At 40.7% G+C, this 18,482-nt stretch overlaps 1 protein-coding gene and 1 long non-coding RNA gene across 2 annotated transcripts in view; both read left to right on the forward strand.

Moving 5' to 3' along the window:
• Positions 1-15,313, forward strand: part of LOC144772275 (uncharacterized) — a 66,568-nt gene extending 51,255 nt beyond the window's left edge. The window contains exon 3 of the long non-coding RNA XR_013599703.1: positions 15,051-15,313. This is a non-coding gene — a long non-coding RNA (uncharacterized LOC144772275). The remainder of the gene's footprint in view (positions 1-15,050) is intronic.
• Positions 15,314-16,071: 758 nt separating this feature from the next.
• Positions 16,072-17,549, forward strand: LOC144773681 (uncharacterized). Its single transcript, XM_078658833.1, has 2 exons — positions 16,072-16,077; positions 16,170-17,549. The coding sequence occupies exons 1-2, from the start codon at positions 16,072-16,074 to the stop codon at positions 17,079-17,081; spliced, it is 918 nt and encodes a 305-aa protein (XP_078514959.1). The 3' UTR covers positions 17,082-17,549.
• Positions 17,550-18,482: the final 933 nt, after the last annotated feature.

An 18,482-nucleotide genomic window follows, 5' to 3' on the forward strand; every position in this document is an offset into this window, starting at 1 on the left:
CCTTTGGGTGACAAGCTTTGTTAATTTTCATAGCCGGAGAGAAAAAAACCTACGTAGCTGTTGATTGGGAATGATTGTAATGCCTAAGTCTCTTGGAGGAATATTATATGATTATTTTCCAGGAGTTGTATAGGATTTTTAGTCTGACTTTAGGGTAATGTATCGTTGATATTCCAAGAGCAAATTGTTAATACACCTATTTCGTTAGCAAATGTAGATTCTTCTATTTCGATACTCCTCTTCCCATGCAGGGCATTAGTTAGGCAACTTATATTTAGCTTTTATCTTTCCCATTTGATCTGATGTAATCTCGTTTTTTGATGGGGGAGGAGATGCTTGAAGTACTCTCTACTAGATTTGTCAAAATTGAGTATGGTTGTCTGACATTTCTGTGATTATTCCTCATTGGTACCGGGTTTACTGAGGCAAATAGTGCTGGATAGGAAGAAGAAGGGGCCATTTCGACTTGGATACCCCTGGACTATAGACTGACTTATTCCTGAAGTACCGTTTTAGCAGTAGGACAACATGCCCACGTAATGAGGATTTATTCTTGGTTCGATAAATTCAATGAAATCTATGTCAACTGAGGTAATTTCCCCTGGAGAGGGCACTGCCTGCAGAAGTTTAAGAATATTATCTCTGTTCAGAATATCATACCGCGGAAAGGAGACCAGGTCAATTAGTGGTGTGCTGTCCTGAGTGGAGGGCAGGAATCACAGGGACACCCGTGTGAATAAATATGTTGGGTCACACTGGGCTAGAAAGGTCCCATCAGACCACCCTCTTGGCGGCATATCATCATTTGGGGATGGGCAGTTATTCCATTTACCGCCCAATGTGACGATGCGGAAAAGGAAACAAGCGTATTCTGCCACAGTGGTGCCCAAAATAAAGTGTAACAAGGAAGAATGCAGTGCTATGAAAAAAGTGATGCTTAAAAATGACTACCTAGACTAAAGAATTGACTTATCGAAAATAAGTGTAGGTGTCGTGATTAAAAACACGCCTAGTAGTAAATGAGTAAGGCTACATTATGGCGCTGCACACCACTAATTGACCTGGTCTCCTTTCCGTGTTTTGTATCTATTATTGGGGCATGAGTTGACAGGTCATTAAATTATTTCCCCTTTGACCCTCCGCATATTTGTTTTTGAGTCAGAATATCATACCTTCATCTTGATTGATATGTAGGCGTAAACATTATTTTGGAGCTTGTACTACCCTCGTCTTCATTTTGGATTTAGTTATATCCCACTTCTGCAACCCTGTCCGTGCGGGTTAGTACATTCTGTTTGGACTCTGTCTCCTTTTGTTCCTTTTCTTTACCTAGTTGTTTACTTTTAGTACTATCCTTTTTAAGAGGGGATGATATTGCTTGATTTCTCTCATAGTCCAGATTTTCATTTATCTCCTCCTTTTTGAAATCCTTTTAGTTCATCAAATATTTTTACCAAGGCTTTGTCATTTTCACATTTAACATCCTCTTGCATTGTTGCACTTTTATCACTTTGCTGGACTACTGTAGTGAACCCTTGTGCCATTACACTGTTTGCTGTTTGTATATTTCTTGCTTTACACAATTTTTTATGTTGTCTCTTAGATTTTTTGGGTTCAGATTGAGTTAGAAGCACTATTTGAGATTCCTTGATATCCTGCTCGGTGGCGAGGGCAGGAGAGAGATGCTGCTTTTAGTTTGGATCTGGCTTCAATATTCTCTGTGGTTTGAAGAGGAATGTTGTCCGTAGTAGTTATTGTTTTGGGTGTCTGCCCGTCCTGCATGGAAGGAGGGCTGTTTCTTTCTTCATCTTCCTATCCTTTTATTTCCTGGGAAGATGGACATTTTTTTGCTGGGTGATTTTGTTGACTGTCCTGGAGATGGACTTTGCTGTTCCATGGAGATATTAGATTTGTTTTTAGATCTTCTATTAATGCATACATTGCCTCAGGAATTGTAACAAGTTTGTTTGCCACTGGAGTGTATGTGCAGTCTTATGTGCCTGAAGCCGCACATTTTGTGTATGTTTTATCAAATTATTTAATTTGGCCATGTTCTAGTCAATTCCAGATACTGAAGCTGCAATTATGTTCAATAAGTCAATTTGAGCATTCATTTTCTCTGACTGATAAGAAAGGGCGCTCAGTGTTAGCTGCAATGTCCTAAACAAAATTTCCCATACAGAGGCTAGATTTTTCATTTCTGATGAATCCTCCTGGGGGGAGAGGGCTTTTGTTTTCTCTTCGCTCCTCTCAGTTTTTTTGAGGAGTCGGAGGGGCATCCCATACAAGTTTAAGATTTACGTGTTCAGGTTCTATGCGCTCGGGACCTTAGTAGGTTGTTAGTTCTACTGGAATTGTTCCTCTACTCATTTCTACTTTAACTTCTATTGGAAGTCGGTTTCCATTTGTTAGAAACCGTGTTGTCAGATCCACATATGTTTGACCTGCCTGTTCCCTAAATAGTGGATTCCCGTAATGATGTGCTATGCTCGGGGTTTCTTCCCTCATGTAGGCAATTACTGCTCTTAGCGCCAAGATACCTGTCTGGTCACAGTGCACTCTACAAATATTTATAATATAATATAAATACAATAATATGAATATAAACTATATATAAGTAATAGATAATATAATAAAATAAATCTCATCTTCCACAGCCTATCTCATGTGAATTAGGCCCTATGTATGTATTTCTGCTGTATGACCCTAAACTGTGATTCAGTCACTACTTCCTGGGGGAACACCCATGCCTCCCTTGATTCGTCTTCCATTAGGGAACACTTTTCCCATTCCCACTCCTCCCGCAATTGGCCAAAAGAGTCAGATGAGCAATTTGCTAAAGAGCTATAGACTGCTGAGATCTTATGACCTCAATTCCTCCATTAAAACTTCTCTAACTTTATTTGGGGAGCTTGTCCAGGTCTTTTATGTGAGGAATAAGAGCACACGGGCGGTTCGGAAGTCTATGGAGTTGACTACAGTGGAGGTTATATTCACTATTGAGCTCTGTAAATAATTTCAGTGTAACTGGACATGACATTCCCCATCCTAAAGATTGCATCCCTCCACCTGAGTCCCTGTAACCCAGACATCTGCCCTAGCCAACAGCCCAACTACAGGAGTGTCTCGCTTGTCATGCAACATATCCAGAGACCTCATAGCTTCATTCCAAACCAGAAACGCCACTCTTGTGCCCAGAGAGAGAGAAAGGGGTCTATCCCTCAAAAAAGGATCTTCCTCTGTCCTCCACATCAGCCCTTTGTCAGAGGTAAAGGCTGGGTCCCCCTGGATATCAAACCACCATTAATTTTTAATAATGTAATGGGTTTCCCTATGATATGAAGTCATTATAGCCGCTATACGTCCCTCATATATGGATTTGAAGCATTTTGACAGTGAAATTCTGAGGTGGACGGAACAGGAAGTAGTTCCCCAGAACATCTTACAAGGCAGCGTCCATTCAAGTGAAGAGGTAGCAGGGAATAATATATGGATAATTATGTAGTTGGTGTAATAAGTGGAGGAAGATTACCATCTTAAAGATTGAGGAGCACCCCAAAAAGGATAGGGGGAGTCCTGACCAGAACCCCAGGCTGGGTCAGGCGATCCAGCTGCAGTTAAATGTCTGTCCCAGGCCCTTTTGCCTGATAATCCGCACCCATCCATAATGCAGTCATGATTCAGTTGTCTGAAGTTTATAATTTCACAACCATCACAATGGTCACACCCTGCCAGTAGGCTCAATTTGTGGTTCTTCCTAGCACAGTGTGAAGAGTGCACCTTTTTATAATTGTATTGTTTAGTTACAGCTGCAGTTCTTATGAGATATGGAATGTGTTTCTGTCATGAGTAGGAGAAGTATGAAAAACTTTGCAATATTAGAACTTCCATATTCGTGCGAGCGGCTTCATCCCCCCATGGCGCCTGTCTTTGTTGATAAAACAAACATCAACCTGCCTCATAACTACCCTCCTCATTACCATTGATTTAAATACCTCTCTTAAAGCACTGATACATAATTCAATGACTTTGATGGATCTATTAATTGAAAGTGCAGATCGCAAAGTCAGCAAGCTTCAGGCAGAAATCTCTATTGTGGAGCAGGAAAATAAAGATCTAAACCTGCCAGAAGCAACTGTAAAAAAACTATACCATCTTAGATGATATTCTTCTCAAGCAACAGTCTGATATAAAGAACAGAAAAGCTAGACAGCTCAGGAGAGACGAGCAAGATTATCAGCATGGCAGGATATTTACATATGCAAGAAAATATGATTCCTTGATTCCGAACACTGTAGCCAGAAGTAAAAATAATCTTCCAGGGACAGGACCCAGTTCGGTATCATCTAGTAATACTTCTCTAAGTACAACAGGTGTTAGTGAGAGTGACCCTGAAAATGCAGAAGGACCAGTACCCAGTGGGTCCGCTTTTTTACGGGAAGTACAACGCATAAGAAGAGGGAACAGGGTACTACCACAAAGAGATCTATCAGATCCAAAACCCGCAGGGGTAGGAGGATCGAACGCGGAAGATTACAAGAAAAAACTCAGGTCGGGCACAACCAGGAATTAGACCATCTGGGTTCCACAGAAGTACAGGTTATTAACCTCTCTTCATACCTTCTTACACCAGACATGATCTCATTGTTAGGAAAAGGTCTCAATTTTAATCCCTACGCTACAGGTGACATATGTACACTGAAGATTGATTTGTTCAAGTTTATTAGAAATTTAAAACTAAATAAACATTTTTCTGGTAAAGAAAAGGTAACCACTTGTGCTATGAATATTCCTGTATTTGCTGATTCTTTCGAATTTTTGTCAATAAAAGACATACAAGTAACTCAGCTTCTCCTGTCCATCACTGATGTTGAGGATACCCCATATGATATGGATAGGCTTTTAGCGGAGCTAAATATGGATTCTGATTTTAGTATCTCAAGTGGATTGAGGTCAAAATCAAAATGGATTCCCACCCTACCAGGTGGTAATCCCATCGATAATTTCCACAAACGTGTACTAGAGCGCATAGACAGACTTAACCCCAGCCACAGACATAATGTCTTTAAATTTAAGGACAACTTGACACAAGGCGAACGTCTCGCTCTAACAATACTAAGTGAGAATGACAAAATCACCATCAGGGAGGCCGACAAGGGCGGCAATGTGGTCGTAATGAACCGCGCGGACTACCAAGAAGAAATTCTTGGACAACTTGGAGATCCTGTATGCTATGAACGCATTACACACAATCCCAGGGGCCCGCTCACTATTGAGATCAATGGTAAACTTCTAACTTGGAAGCAATCAGGTCTCTTGAATGATGAAGATACCTTTATATGAAAGTGTTCAGACCATCATATCCATGGCTGTACACTCTGCCTAAAGTCCATAAGAACTTGCCATTTCTCCCAGGTAGACCTATAGTATCTGGCATAGGGGGACCGACGGAGAGAATTGCCGAATATGTTGATCTCTTCCTCGGCCCTCTTGTGCAGAATCTTCCTTCCTACATACAAGATACAAGACATATTTTAAGTACACTATCTGACATCCAGTGGCAACCTGGTACCATTTGGTCAACATGGATGTGGTGTCCTTATATACTAGCATTAATATGGACTCAGGTATACAGGCCATTAATAAGATACTACACAATCGACCAGCATCGCTTTGGCAACATACTGAAATGTTGTCTGCTATGGTGGAACTGGTATTAAGAAACAACTACTTTATCTTTGAACAAACCTGGTATCGTCAAAAGAGGGGTGTGGCAATGGGGTCAAAATTTTCTCCATCTTTTGCTAATCTTTTTATGGGTACGGTTGAGGCGGACTTGATCTGGGGACAAAAAGGCTCACAATATATCGACTCCATTATCTTTTGGGGTCGGTATATTGACGACTGTATACTCTTGTGGTCAGGTACTGAAGAGCATTTGATTCAGTTTTACGAACACTTGAACAACAACACGTGGGAGATTGACTTCACCATGGAATTCAGCAAAACGCGGATTGAATTCCTAGATGTGGAGTTTTATGTAAGCAACGACACATTACACAGCAAATTGTTTAGAAAGTCTACAGCATGTAATTGAATTTTACACGCCTCTAGTTCACATCCACCACATCAAATCAACTCCATACCATATGGTGAGTTCCTCAGGGCAAGAAGAAATTGTAGCGAAGACCTGGAATTCAAACGCTGTTTAAACAGCATGAAAGACTGGTTCTCTAGAAGAGGCTACACTGATGCTACCATCTTAAAAGCCGAACGGAGAATAGCAAAAGTTAAAAGGCCAGACACATTCCACACACAAGCATCTAAGAAACAGGGAGTAAACACCATCAGGTTAGTTACGGATTACAACTCACTCCACCATACATTACGGAAGAGCCTCACGAAACACTGGGGAATACTTAAAACAGAGAAAACAATCCAGGAGTACATAACAGAAAGGCCACAGATTTGCTTTAGGAAAGGCAATACATTAAGAAACAGACTCAGTCCTACAGTGCCACATGGCACTAGTTCCACTACCTGGCTGTCCCAACGCAGTATTGGCTTTTATAAATGCGGCCAGTGTGCCATGTGTAGATGGGCCAAGCATGGCACAAAAAACTTTAGCAGTCCAAAGGGGGATGTGATCACCATCAAATCCAACATTAATGGCATGACAGAATTCGTGGTCTACATCATAGAATGCAACTGTGGGAAACAGTATGTAGGCAGCACCATCCGACCCCTAAAAGAAAGGATATCAGAACATATGAGAGCCATACTCAACCAATACCCTAAATATCCTGTGGCACTACATGTAGCTAGTTGTCAAAACGCAGAAATTGATAGATCAGTGCGATACTTTGGTATTGACACAATCATCATGGGGGTCAGAGGTGGCAACAGAGAGCTGAAACTCAGACGTGCTGAAGCAATGTGGATCATGCGTCTGTACGCGGTGGGACAGGGACTCAATTATGACTCAGAATTTCAATTTTTTCTAGGTGATTGACTGTAACCTAAGTGTCTGACCGTTTATTCATTCAAATGAATGTTAAACTGTGATTTGGATAACTAGGAGGTCAAGGTCACTAACATATGGGTAACTAGGAGGTCTAAGTCACCAACATATGGATACCTAACAAATGGGGTTGTTACGGCTCGTGCCACTCTCATTCAGACTGTATCATGTGTTAGAATATCATCTTATGACACAACTAACTGACTGTACCATTTATTGAGTGATATTTAATGTGCTTATCTATATAACTTCTGTAGGAAATCGAATTCATAAATCCATGAGGTCACAATATCAGTAAAAGGATTTATCTTTAGCAATCTATTAAGCATATATCTTGATAGATCAGCTATATAAAGAGATACTATCAAGTTTCATGTTAAGGAGACTAATTCGAATGAGCAATGATATTGTCCACATGAAACACATGGTTGTTGGAGAAATATACGGTTCTAAGTTTACAAGTTCTATGTATACTTTTTGTTTGTAATTTTGTTTCTCTAATACAACAAAAGTTAACTTTAAGTGAGACACTATAATGCGCATTTTATACACTTCACCAAAAAAAATACAAAAAAAAATGTGCATGCTCTCACTTAAAACACTGAAACGTACGTAGGAGCATCATGTCGTTTGGTTTGGGGACATTTAAAAAGTTCTTCGTGGAATAAATAGGTCCGGTACATTTGGTGCCTCTGTTATATGATCCTTGATATTCTTATAGGTATTATTTGTCTGAAACTCTTTCAGATGCAACATCTCTCCCAGGATTCGACTGCTATCATTGGCCCACTTGTAACATCCTAAATACGAATAGAAATTTTGTGTTTGTGAATTTGCGTTTTTTTTACTAGTGCTGCTGAAGGTCAACTTTGTTTTATATTGTCGACAAAGTACGTACACGAACATATGTTATAAACACTCACTGATCGCGTGATCACGGAGAGAATAATTAATGTTCTTGACACAGGCAGCGCTCTAGTCTTTATTCGACTTGTGAGCGAGGCGGGGTGTATTTAACCAGAATTTACTTATGGGTCACGTGTCCACAACCAGGAACACGGTGACCCGGGAGCAACACGTACAGCACATACTTCGCGTTGATCATGTAAGTGTCAAACTAGATTAAGGAAGCTATCATATATTGACCGAATTAATGCTATTATTATAGAACGTACGATATGCTGAATTCACATACTGAATATACCGCCACCTTTCTGCTTCTTTTTCAGTTCACGATACTATCTGGGTTTGAGAGTTACTTCATTCTCTCTACCCTTCCGCTCGAGACAACTTACTTACCAAGGTAAGCTGGATATGAATTTAGATATAGTATTCACTCGGCTATTTACTTACAAACACGCATGAGAGATAACAAGAGTTATTACCTCTTGGGTCATTTATTTTCTTTCGTCATAGAGAACAAGCTTGGAGTCACTCGCTCCAATCCTTGCGTCACTAAGAAAAGCTCCCGGGATTCCTGTCGATTTACACAGACACGACAGGTATGATGTGATCACGGCATTTATAGACACTTTCCAACTACAAAACGATACTGGAAAGTTACATGAAGAGGCCCCCTGTAAATAAATACTTTATGAGTAACATCAATTACTTTTATAATTGAACTAATACAGACAGGATATTTTTGCTCATATAAATAAGGACCTTATCGTCTAAGGTTGCTTCAGTTTTACAGATGAACTGCGAGTTGCTACGATCTTTCTAAGAATACCATTCATTGTAGCAGTCCATCACTTGGAAACTTGTCCATAGCCTTATAATGCTCTCAATATTACTAGGGTAAATGAACTGGGATTTCTTAGGTCAAAGTGGTATCTTTACACTCAATTTACTAATACCACACGGATTATATCCGTATAAATTAAGAACTTTTAGCCCCCAATTCAGTACATGAGGCTTGCTATCTTGATCGGTGGCATATGTACAGGTGTATAGGTTCAATTCAAATGTATTCAATCTATTAAACATATTCACATGCACGTCTCCATTTTAAAACAGAGTTCTCCTTTGTTTTTCTTTGTTTCTTCTTTTTTATTTTTATGTAGTGTCTATATTGAAAATCCGTATCCTTACTTGAATTGGTCAAGGGCCCCACCGGGTCGGAAGTATCACCGGCAGAGCGGTGAGAGTCCTCCTTTTTCTTGGCATTCAAGAGCTACATTTCAATTAGGCGTTACTAGCAATATTTTGGTCGTTTCATACTTATCCATTTTAATGAGTTAGCTCAATTTTTTCTTTCCCCTTCTTCTTTCGCCTTCCCTACATCTTCTCTGGTCTCTTCTCTATATATTGTTTCTGCATCTGTTTCTATCCCCTCAGACCTTTGGCATAGACGCAGTCATTCAGAGGTATGTGTCGCTTTGAGAAATTTTTGGATTTCACTCTTTCACGTAACTTAGCCACTAATATCACCATTAAGCAATCAGCCATCTATGGTGAAGGCTATATTTTCAACTCTAGGCATGGAGTCACTAAATTTCACTTTATAAAGCTTTCTTTCTCCAAAGAGCACATCATTTTATGGTAATGGGTACTTTCTTACAATTATCAACTCATCTTCGAGATTATCACAGGGACATCACCTTTTACCTTTTAAAATGCACTGGCATCCGAAGACCACCACAAATTTCTCCTAGCCCCAGACTTGTGCAAGAGCTTACAATGTGAGCATTGTTTTGCAAAAGGACACAGCAGGTGCTATAGCTATCAGCTGATTCTAGAACGAAGAATACTCATCTCTGCTGTTAATCCTCTCTCACAGACTGTGCCAAGGACACTGCAAGACGTTTACGAATCAGGGCTGTAGATGCTACTTCTCTCCTTGTCAATTTATTCGACAAGAGACACAACCATTAATTGCATAAGTACAAGCACAACAAATATAAATGCATGGGCTACATCATTTAGTATTTCAGGCCAGTTCTTGCATACACAATGACGGTAAACTGGACGTCCTGAGAAAGAAGGTGCTCTCAGTCCCCACCCCAGTACGAAGGCCATCCTTTGCCACGAGATTTAGAAGTGTCATCCATCATAAGCGCTGAATAATACAGCCATTGTTTTTTTATTAATGTATTTTATTTGCATTTCAAAACAAACCTAGCATAACAGTTAAACAAATAAATAATTGCACTTATATTTGCACGCTTACAATTCCCTAACCCAAGTGGGGAATGAATAGTTCCACTCTGTTCAGTATGGAGACTGTATCGCAATGAGACTGGGGGGTGAAGTGGTTGAGCACCATCTTAGCGGTCCATAATCTCCATTAGCACTGCTCCGTCTCTTTCTCTACTCCGGGCCCAGCTGGTCACCCATGCAATCCAGTATCATCCCCAACCACCTCAAATGTTCTCAGATTTCATCTCAACACCCTTTCACTTGTATAACAGCTTTTCCATGACACAGCAGTATATGTTCACTTCCCTTTCCCAGTTCCGCACCTGCGGGTTAGTTGGTTTCCCCATAGCCATGCAATCTCCCTTTTTGCCAGTAGGAAGTCCAACTGAACCAGCCATTCTTTTTATAAGAGGAGACGTCTGAGTTCTGCCATGTCCCCAGCAAGCCTAGGGCTGCCTGTCTGTCAGCGTGTGCACCTGTGGTGCTTTCCAGCCTCTCAGTAACTCCCTCCCAGAAAGGGCGTAGCTTGGGGCAAGCCCATATGGTAAGTATGAATGTACCCTCCTGGATGCAGGTGCGCAGGCACGTGTTCTGACTGGCCTATTTTGTGTAGAAATGACTTAGTGTAATAGCTTCTTTGTTGTATTTTCAGCTCAATCAGCCAAAAATGCGCCTGAATCGCTACGGCACACTAGTTCCCACACATCAGTTTACCAACGGGACCTCAATCAATCATGCTCTGTTTGCATGTTAGTCAGTAAAGTATCTAAGGGACATTGCCTTCGTGGTCTTGTGGAAGTTCAGCAACCTTCTCTCCAGCAGAAATTCCTCTTTAGTTTCCTCCCCAGATGATATCTGTGCTTTCAGTGTGTGGCACAGTTGTCGCTTTTTAAATACCAGTGTGGGTGCCTTGTCATACTGGATCCTTAGATGTGCAATAGGTACATTACCATTTGCATCCCACACATCTTCCAAGGTGGAGAGGCTAATGTCGCCCATTTTTGTTAACCCTGGTAATGCTGTCACCCAGCCCAGTCTTGTGCCCAACCACAGTGGGGTCTTCGAAGACAATCTCCTCTCCCGTTTCATTTCACTTGGTTATCTATGCCACGTAGTTGCCAGTGTTGCATGGCGGCATCAGCTAAGCGTTCTCCACTGTGCAGCGCATGCATATAGCCCCCCATGCCCAGCCAGACAATCCAGTAGGAAGGCGGGATATTCTAGCGGTACCTATCCCATTTGTTGACAACACTGATCTGTGCCACTTCGGCCAAGCCTAGTATTTGCATATGTTAGATAGTGCTATACCCCATCATAGGTAGACCGTTGAATAGTTTGGACTGCTATTCGTGTCGGGCGGTCTAGCCAGAACAGGGATCTCAGGAGCCTAGTTATTGCGACGAAGAAAGTGTTGGGCAAGGCACACCTGCTATTCTGCAGTATAAAGGTGAATCCAACAGTGGTAGTGCCCTCCAGTGTTTTACATCTTTGTCTAGCTTACTAACCAGTGGGATCAGGTTATCCTCATAGTGGGTATCATCTTTGTTTGAGATTCACGGACCCAGATATTTAAAGCGCGGGGTGGCAACATTTAATGGCATGGGGGGCCCCTCGGCTTCCCAGCCGCCCATCAGAACTATTAGGGAATTATCCTAGATTATGCCAAAGCTGGAGAAGTTTCCATAAATAGTGACGATGTCGCAAATCCGCAAAAAATAAAATATCTGGGTTGGCTAGGTGCAATATTGAATATCATCCGCATAACTGGATAGACGTTCCTCCCATGGGTGATCTCATCTCCAGCCCCAGTTTGGGCATCAACACGAATCCATGCCGCCAGAGCCTCTATCACTAGGGCAAATACCACTGGTGAGAGGGGGCAGCCCTGCCTCGTGCCGCTCTTTTATGGGGAATTCCTCAGCGAGGACACCATTGACGTCGCTGCGCCCTAGGGTTAGTATAGAGCAACCTGACCCATTTCATGAAGCTGGGACCAAATCCCATCTTGTTCATAATGCCGAATAGGAAGGGCTATTCCACTGATTCGAACAACTTATTGATGTCCAGAGAGGCTACTGCCAACAGAGCCGTAACTCCTTCTATTGCAGCAATGCTGTTATAAAGACACCGAACGTTAACTTTGGTCAATCTATATGGCATAAATCATATTCAAGATTACCCTTCTCAGTTAGTTTAGCCAGTATTTTCATGCCCGGATTAAGCAGAGATATCAGCCTGTAGGAGACCCACCTGTCTGCAGGTTTTCCAACCATGGGTATAAGAACACTTGTTGCTGTGCACATATGGTCAAGGAGCGCCCCCTGTCGATACAGCCATCGTTAATGCAATACTTTTCAGAGCAGACTTTCCAATTACATGTGCTGCATCTTGCCTTGTGTTTAGTGATTACCAAGCTGCCTGAAATGACCTATTACAGAACATTTATGTTGTGTTAGCATGTTTTATACAGACAAGAATAATACCTCTTTCTATTACAAAATGTTTTATTTTAGAATTGTTGCAAAGCATTTAATTTGAGCTGGTATTAGTAAAACAAAAGTGTAATCTAATAATGCTTTTTTGCTCAAACATAATTAATTTAGTGAGTAGATTTGAGTAATGAGTTTCAATATAAGGCCCTATATGTTTCACTAGCATTTTGCCCTTTGAGTTAGTTTATTGTCTAAATAACTCCATCCCCAGCTGTATGATGCAGTGTGTGGACATATCTTGATAATGACAGTTGTGGGGAATACTGGGCATATCATAACAAAGACTAGCATATGATGGGTATGAAATGTTTTGAGGGTTTTGTACAGTGTGACATAAAGCAATTAAACTGCATTTTAATGCACAGTATAATGAATGTGCCACTGCATTGTTTCCCAGTTGAGGGATCTTGTATCCTAACCTTAAAACAGTGTCTGCCTCTCGATGCTCATTGCAGTACTGCTATTTTTACCTTTGCTTTTTATGTTTCTGGCCCAAAGTTATTGTGTCTGTAAATCACTGCCTGTTGCTGCCTGACCTGTTGCGATTTATCTCAGAGCATGTCTTGGAGGGTTGCATCTTGAACCTCATATCAGCCCCTGCATTTTAGGATATGTTTGATTTGTGATTGGAGATAGTTATGTCAGTGCTGCTGAGTCTGCAGGTTACTGTTCAAATGTAGAATGCTGCCCTTTAGTCTTGTATGGTGCTCAGTGTCTGTGGTGTCATTGTTCTTAGTTGTTTCTTGGATTCATACCTTCTCTCACTAGCTGCTGCTGTTTTATGAATGCAAAAAGAACAATTGATGGACAGAATGCAGAGCAATGTCATACATTCACCCCAGTTCAGAGATCTGGGCATAAATCCATACTTTTTCTGCTCACCATGCCATTCCAGTTTGGACCCAGCCATATGCAAATCAGTCTCGACCCTGCGCCTAATGGGAACAGTCCAGCCCAAACTGCCAGGCCAGGATATAACTTTTCTGCTCACCATGCCATTCCAGTTTGTACCCAGCCATATGCAAATCAGTCTTGACCCTGCGCCCAATGGGAACAGTCCAACCCGTACTGCCAGGCCAGGGTATCCAGCCATATGAAAATCAGTCTTGACCCTGCGCCCAATGGCAACAGTCCAGCCTGAACTGCCAGGCCAGGGCATGCTCACTTTGCCACTGGATTCAAGCTAGCCTGGCTGATGACGGCTGATTGCTTGTTTCCGGTCCAGGGAAGACATGGCTTGGCAGTTCGGGCTGGACTGTTACCATGAGGCACAGGGTCAGACTGATTTGCATATGGCCATGTCGGAACAGGGGTGGCGGAGTGAGCTAAAGAATGATGATGGATTAAACCCAGATCAGTTGACTGGGGGTGAGTGCTTGTAATGTCCAACACTCCGTCCATCTTCCCCTTTGGTATTGCTGTTTTATGAGTAGCATTACTTAGACTTGTAGTTGAGTTGGGAGAAGTCCGTAGATAGCAATAGATTTTCTAGGTGATAATTGTAGTTGCACTGAATGCACCAGTTAGAAGGTGCTTGGTTCTCTTAAAGTACGAGACATTCTGTAGGTATTCTGAGTTTTCTTTGATGATCTCTAACCTCTCAATTTCTGGTTCACTGACAGATTTCTTTTTAAATTATGTTTTAATGATCTTTAAATACAAGCAGCAAACATACAATGAAGTGGGTGATCTACGAACCCGACGAGTCATCAGTTATAGCCTAATACATACTTACAAAGTGTAATACTTCTAAATCAGTTACAATAATTGTATACAATTTTACTCTATAGAAAGACTGATAAGTACATAATCGAGCTCTGTTGTGTTTCAGGAAGGCAACATTTCGTATCCATACATCAGCTTAGACAGCATTTTGTTTCATCTTCCCAGGTGCTGATTACGTTTAGGGGAATTTCCTCTGCACTTCATGTGAGTTTCTCCAGCAACTCTCCAGTGAGAAGCAGCTTTTAGGCCACTTGCTGAGCCTGATCATTGATTTTCATTGTAACACTATTTTTTAAGCTATGAACATGACAAGTTGAAATGTATTAATTGATGGTCTTTCTGTACCATAGGACTTAAGCCACAACTCACTGACCCAGGCCAACTCTGTCCTTTCCATTTTGCATGGTTGCTTATGTTACTATTCAGATCCAGGTGAACTTCGGCACATACAGGCCCGTTCATTTTGGAGCAGGATAACAGCTGATTTCCATAAGAATGATTGTCTATAGAGGCACAGTGAGCTAAAAAGATAGACTAGATTTCTATCTAGAGGAATAACCAGTGGCTGGAATTTATTCATGTTAATTTTTTGACATTTCATCTGAGACATAGTGTACACTTTGCTGCTTATAGATTTCGATATTACAAGTATTCTTGTATCCCTCCAATAGGAGATTCCTGAACACATAATAAGACGAAGAGTAATGAAGAAAATATGACCATACTGGAAAGCTATCTGAAACTCAAGAAGAACCAGAAATTATGCCAAACAGTAATTCGAAATAGAACAACTTAGTAGGAGACAGAGACTCTCGTACACGAACAGACAAATCTTGCAAGAATATCAAGTGCAATCTGGCTGCTTCAAGAGGCTGAGGACATCCGTGCTGCCGGTCTCTAAAGATTGAGTTAAATTAAAATCACAAAAATTAAACTGGCAGAACACAATCATTATTAAAATATGCTAGCTACCACCCTTTATCTTAGATAATTATCAGGTAGTTACAACAATGCTAGCCTCTCTAGCATGATAATATAAAGGTTGTGATGTTAGACCATCATAAAAACTGTTTGGCTGGCCCCTACAATCCGTACATTATCCTAAAACATAAAGACTTGGTAATGAGTTTTTTTCTGCGTGTGTGTATTTTATAAATACTGTGCAGGAAATCGACTATTTAGATAAGCTGTGAGATTGCAAATCTACTTGAAAGTTTTTAATGCAGGTTCAAGACACAGCTCCATATAGGAAGGCCATGCATATGATATCAGTCGTGCAAGACTTCCAGTAACTATTCAACATTATTATTAAGAACAGAAGACTGCAAATACTACACATATCTAGTGACTATTAAAATATAGTTAGTGGTTAAGGAACCACAATGGTCAGTCAGCAAACACATTAATATGGGTTATGCCAAAATATAGCTAACTCTTGGACTCTAAACCCCAAAGTAAAACGCCACAATGGAAGACAAGCTCCAGATTCTCCTCAGTGCTACACCACGCACAGGGGAAAACCCATGAGGCCACAGTTAATGTGGCAATATTGTTGTTCAGCAATTCACAACTAAGAGTTCATTAATAAAGAGATGAACAACATAAAGGTTCTATGTTTATGAGAATTTTTAGTCATTCATCATTCCTACACTGACACCAGTAACAACTCAACAGAAAAGTTATTTTAGTGTAATGAATGTAAGATGACCTTTAATGAGTCATCAACTCTGTGGACCCAATTTCGCGCACATAAAGCAGAAAGCATAGACACAAGTAGTGAAAATTAAAAGAGCTTCAGTCACACAGCAGATCTAAAGATCCATCAACCAACACACACAAGGGAAAAACCATCCACATGCAGTGAATGTGATGAGGGGTTTGCTTATGCATCAGAGCTAACCATCCATCTGCGACGGCACACAGGAGAAAAGCCATACACTTGCCACGAATGTGGAAAGAGCTTTAGTAATTCCTCACATCTAAAGAGACACCACCTCACACATACAGGGGAAAAACCACAAACATGCAGTGAATGTGGAAAGAGCTTTAGCAATTCCTCACATCTAAAGAGACACTACCTCACACATACAGGAGAAAAACCACATACATGCAGTGAATGTGGAAAGAGCTTTAGTACATCCTCAAATCTAAAGAGCCACTACCTAACACATACAGGAGAAAAATCACACACATGCAGTGAATGTGGAAAGAGCTTTACTTGCGCATCAAATGTAAGGAGACACCAGCGAATGCACACAGAGGAAAAACCTCACATTTGCAGTGAATGTGGAAAGAGCTTTCGTACATCTGCAAATCTAAAGAGCCACCAGCTAACACACACTGGGGAAAAACCATACACATGCAGTGAATGTGGAAAGAGCTTTACTGAAGCAACAGCTTTAAAGATCCACCAGCGAATACACACAGGAGAAAAGCCTTACACTTGCAGCGAATGTGGAAAGAGCTTTACTGAAGCAACAACTTTAAAGATCCACCAGCGAATACACACAGGAGAAAAGCCTTACACTTGCAGTGAATGTGGAAAGAGCTTTAGTAGATCCTCACATCTAAAGAGCCACCAGTTAACACACACAAAGGAAAAACCATATACGTGCAGGGAATGTGGAATGAGCTTTACACGCTTACCAACTATGAAGGTCCATCAGCGCATGCACACAGAAAAAAACACACACATGGAGTAAATCTGGAAATTTCTTCACTTGAGCATCAATCCTGACCATACATCTGCAAAGGTATGTAGCAGGGAAACCATGCACTTGCAGGGAATGTGGAAAGAATTTTGTAAATCCATGTATCCAAAGAGCCACCATCTAACATGCAGGGGAAATAAACATACAAATGCAGAGGATGTGGAAAGAGATTTACACACTCCTCAGACCTAACCATCCAGCTGTGATGGCATACAGAAGAAAAAGCATAGAAATACAGTGAATGTTGAAAGAGCTTTAGTAAATCCATACATCTTAAGAGTCAGCAGCTAACATAGAAATGGAAAAAACACACACATGCAGTGTATGTGGAAAGAACTTTACTCAAGCATAAGTCCTAACCAGCTATCTGTGAAGACATCTAGAAGAATACCCATTCAAATGCATTGGAGGTTAAATGGGCTTTCCTAGCTCAACATACCTAAAATGCCTCCAGCAATCACACACATGAAAAACAATATAAAATATGTAGGATGTTTCAGTTATTCATAAAATATAAGACACCTCCTGCAAACCCACAGATGTAGTTAGAGAGGGAAGAACTTTCATGATTTATTATGCCTAGTGGTCAATTAGTGAACACACAAAGTGTAAATAACATTCTGTTGTAATGGGCGTGGAAAGAGCTTCCATGGTTTTCCCATCTATATATGCATTTGCAAGTTTAGACACAGAAATCTCATACAGAAGCATCAGATAGGGTGTGTTTCAGTCTTTCATTAAATTATAAGTTGCTGTCAGCAACGCATCTAAGAACATCATTTTGGCTACAGTAAATGTGGGAGGGTTTAATTTACTTTTCAGCATTCAGAGTTATAAGGTTTTTGGAGAAACTATGTCTAGACCTTTCCCATGTCAGGTGAGGTTCAATATTGCGCTTTCTAGCTTTGGAATAATTCAATATGTTGAAACTACCCTCCGCTGTGGAAGGTGTCTTTTACATGCTGTAAGGAGAGAGAGCTCTTCGATCTTGTTACTAAATGTATTGGTAACCTTTGCCATTGTTGACCATGAGGCGCATTTTTTCTATTTCATTCATGTACATGGGATGGTGAAGGCCTTAAGGAATTATGTAAACATTACGTTCCAAGTATATTTCAGTGTATAACCTTTGTTATTTGTGTAGGATAATAATAGGTAACCATGTTGTATGGTCCTACATTTCATCATGGTGTTCTGATCCTTTCATAAACCACAAGGCTAAAGGTGATGGGGTTTGTAAATATCACCAGATCCTTTGAATGGCAATGTAGGGTCATGTCATAAAAGTTAGCCGGTCTGTATTTTTTATTTTACATGAATATTTTGTGGCAGTTGGGTTAAAAAATGTATTGTTTTTCAAATGGGAATGTTTACTAAAAACTATAATTGAAG

This window comes from Lissotriton helveticus, chromosome 8 (genome assembly GCF_964261635.1).
Source record: "Lissotriton helveticus chromosome 8, aLisHel1.1, whole genome shotgun sequence".
NCBI lineage: Eukaryota > Metazoa > Chordata > Amphibia > Caudata > Salamandridae > Lissotriton > Lissotriton helveticus.